This window comes from Electrona antarctica (assembly GCF_951216825.1).
Source record: "Electrona antarctica genome assembly, chromosome: 14".
NCBI classification, from domain to species: Eukaryota; Metazoa; Chordata; class Actinopteri; order Myctophiformes; family Myctophidae; genus Electrona; species Electrona antarctica.
Window position 1 is genome coordinate 6630840 of NC_136795.1, and position 655 is coordinate 6631494.

General features: G+C 46.3%; 1 protein-coding gene across 1 annotated transcript in view; it reads left to right on the forward strand.

Annotated features, from left to right (window-relative positions):
* Positions 1 to 281: 281 nt before the first annotated feature.
* LOC306936300 (uncharacterized protein) overlaps positions 282 to 655 on the forward strand; it is a gene marked incomplete at both ends in the record, with an annotated part of 20812 nt that continues 20438 nt past the window's right edge. Inside the window, one exon of the mRNA XM_079519789.1 lies at positions 282 to 303. Within this exon, the coding sequence (XP_079375915.1) occupies positions 282 to 303 (22 nt within the window). The remainder of the gene's footprint in view (positions 304 to 655) is intronic.

The following is a 655-nucleotide window of genomic DNA, read 5'->3' on the forward strand; positions in this document are numbered from 1 at the left end:
ATTCACGCACCGATAGCTGAGGAAACCATGCAAGGCACCAACCTGCACATCGGGAGCAATTTAGGGGTTCAGAGTCTTGCTCAAGGACACTTGGACACTAACTCTGGGGGAGCCCGGGGTTGATGGAGAAGCCTTCCTGCTGAGCCATAGCAGGAAAAGAATAACAAGGAGAGAGAGAGAGTTTGTGCGTTTGTGCGTTTGTGCAAGCCTGCGCTTGTGAGCGAGACAGAATTGACTAAACAAAGGGGACAACAAATCATTAACGTGTATGAAACCATAAAATGGCCGTGCACATGAAGACAGGTATACGAGTTGATGCTTGGTTTTGGCAGCAGTGCTGCCCAAGGCGCTGCAGCGCTGAACGCACCACCACCTATATAGTCCAACAAAGAACAAATTGTTCTCGCTGCATATATCCAAAATCTGGCATTCACTAACACTCCGCTCTCTCTCTTCCTCTCTGTCCCTGCTGCTCTCCTGCCCAGTATTCTCTCCATCTCCTCTCTCTTCTTATCTGTCACCTTCTGTTTACAACTCATCACCACACCGTATGTGTTTTAGTTTATTAGTTGTTTTAGTTAGTTTAGTTTGTTTCTGTTGTAGTTTTTTCTGGTGTTCTGTTCTGCATTCTTCATCACTTCTCATGTTCTCGTCA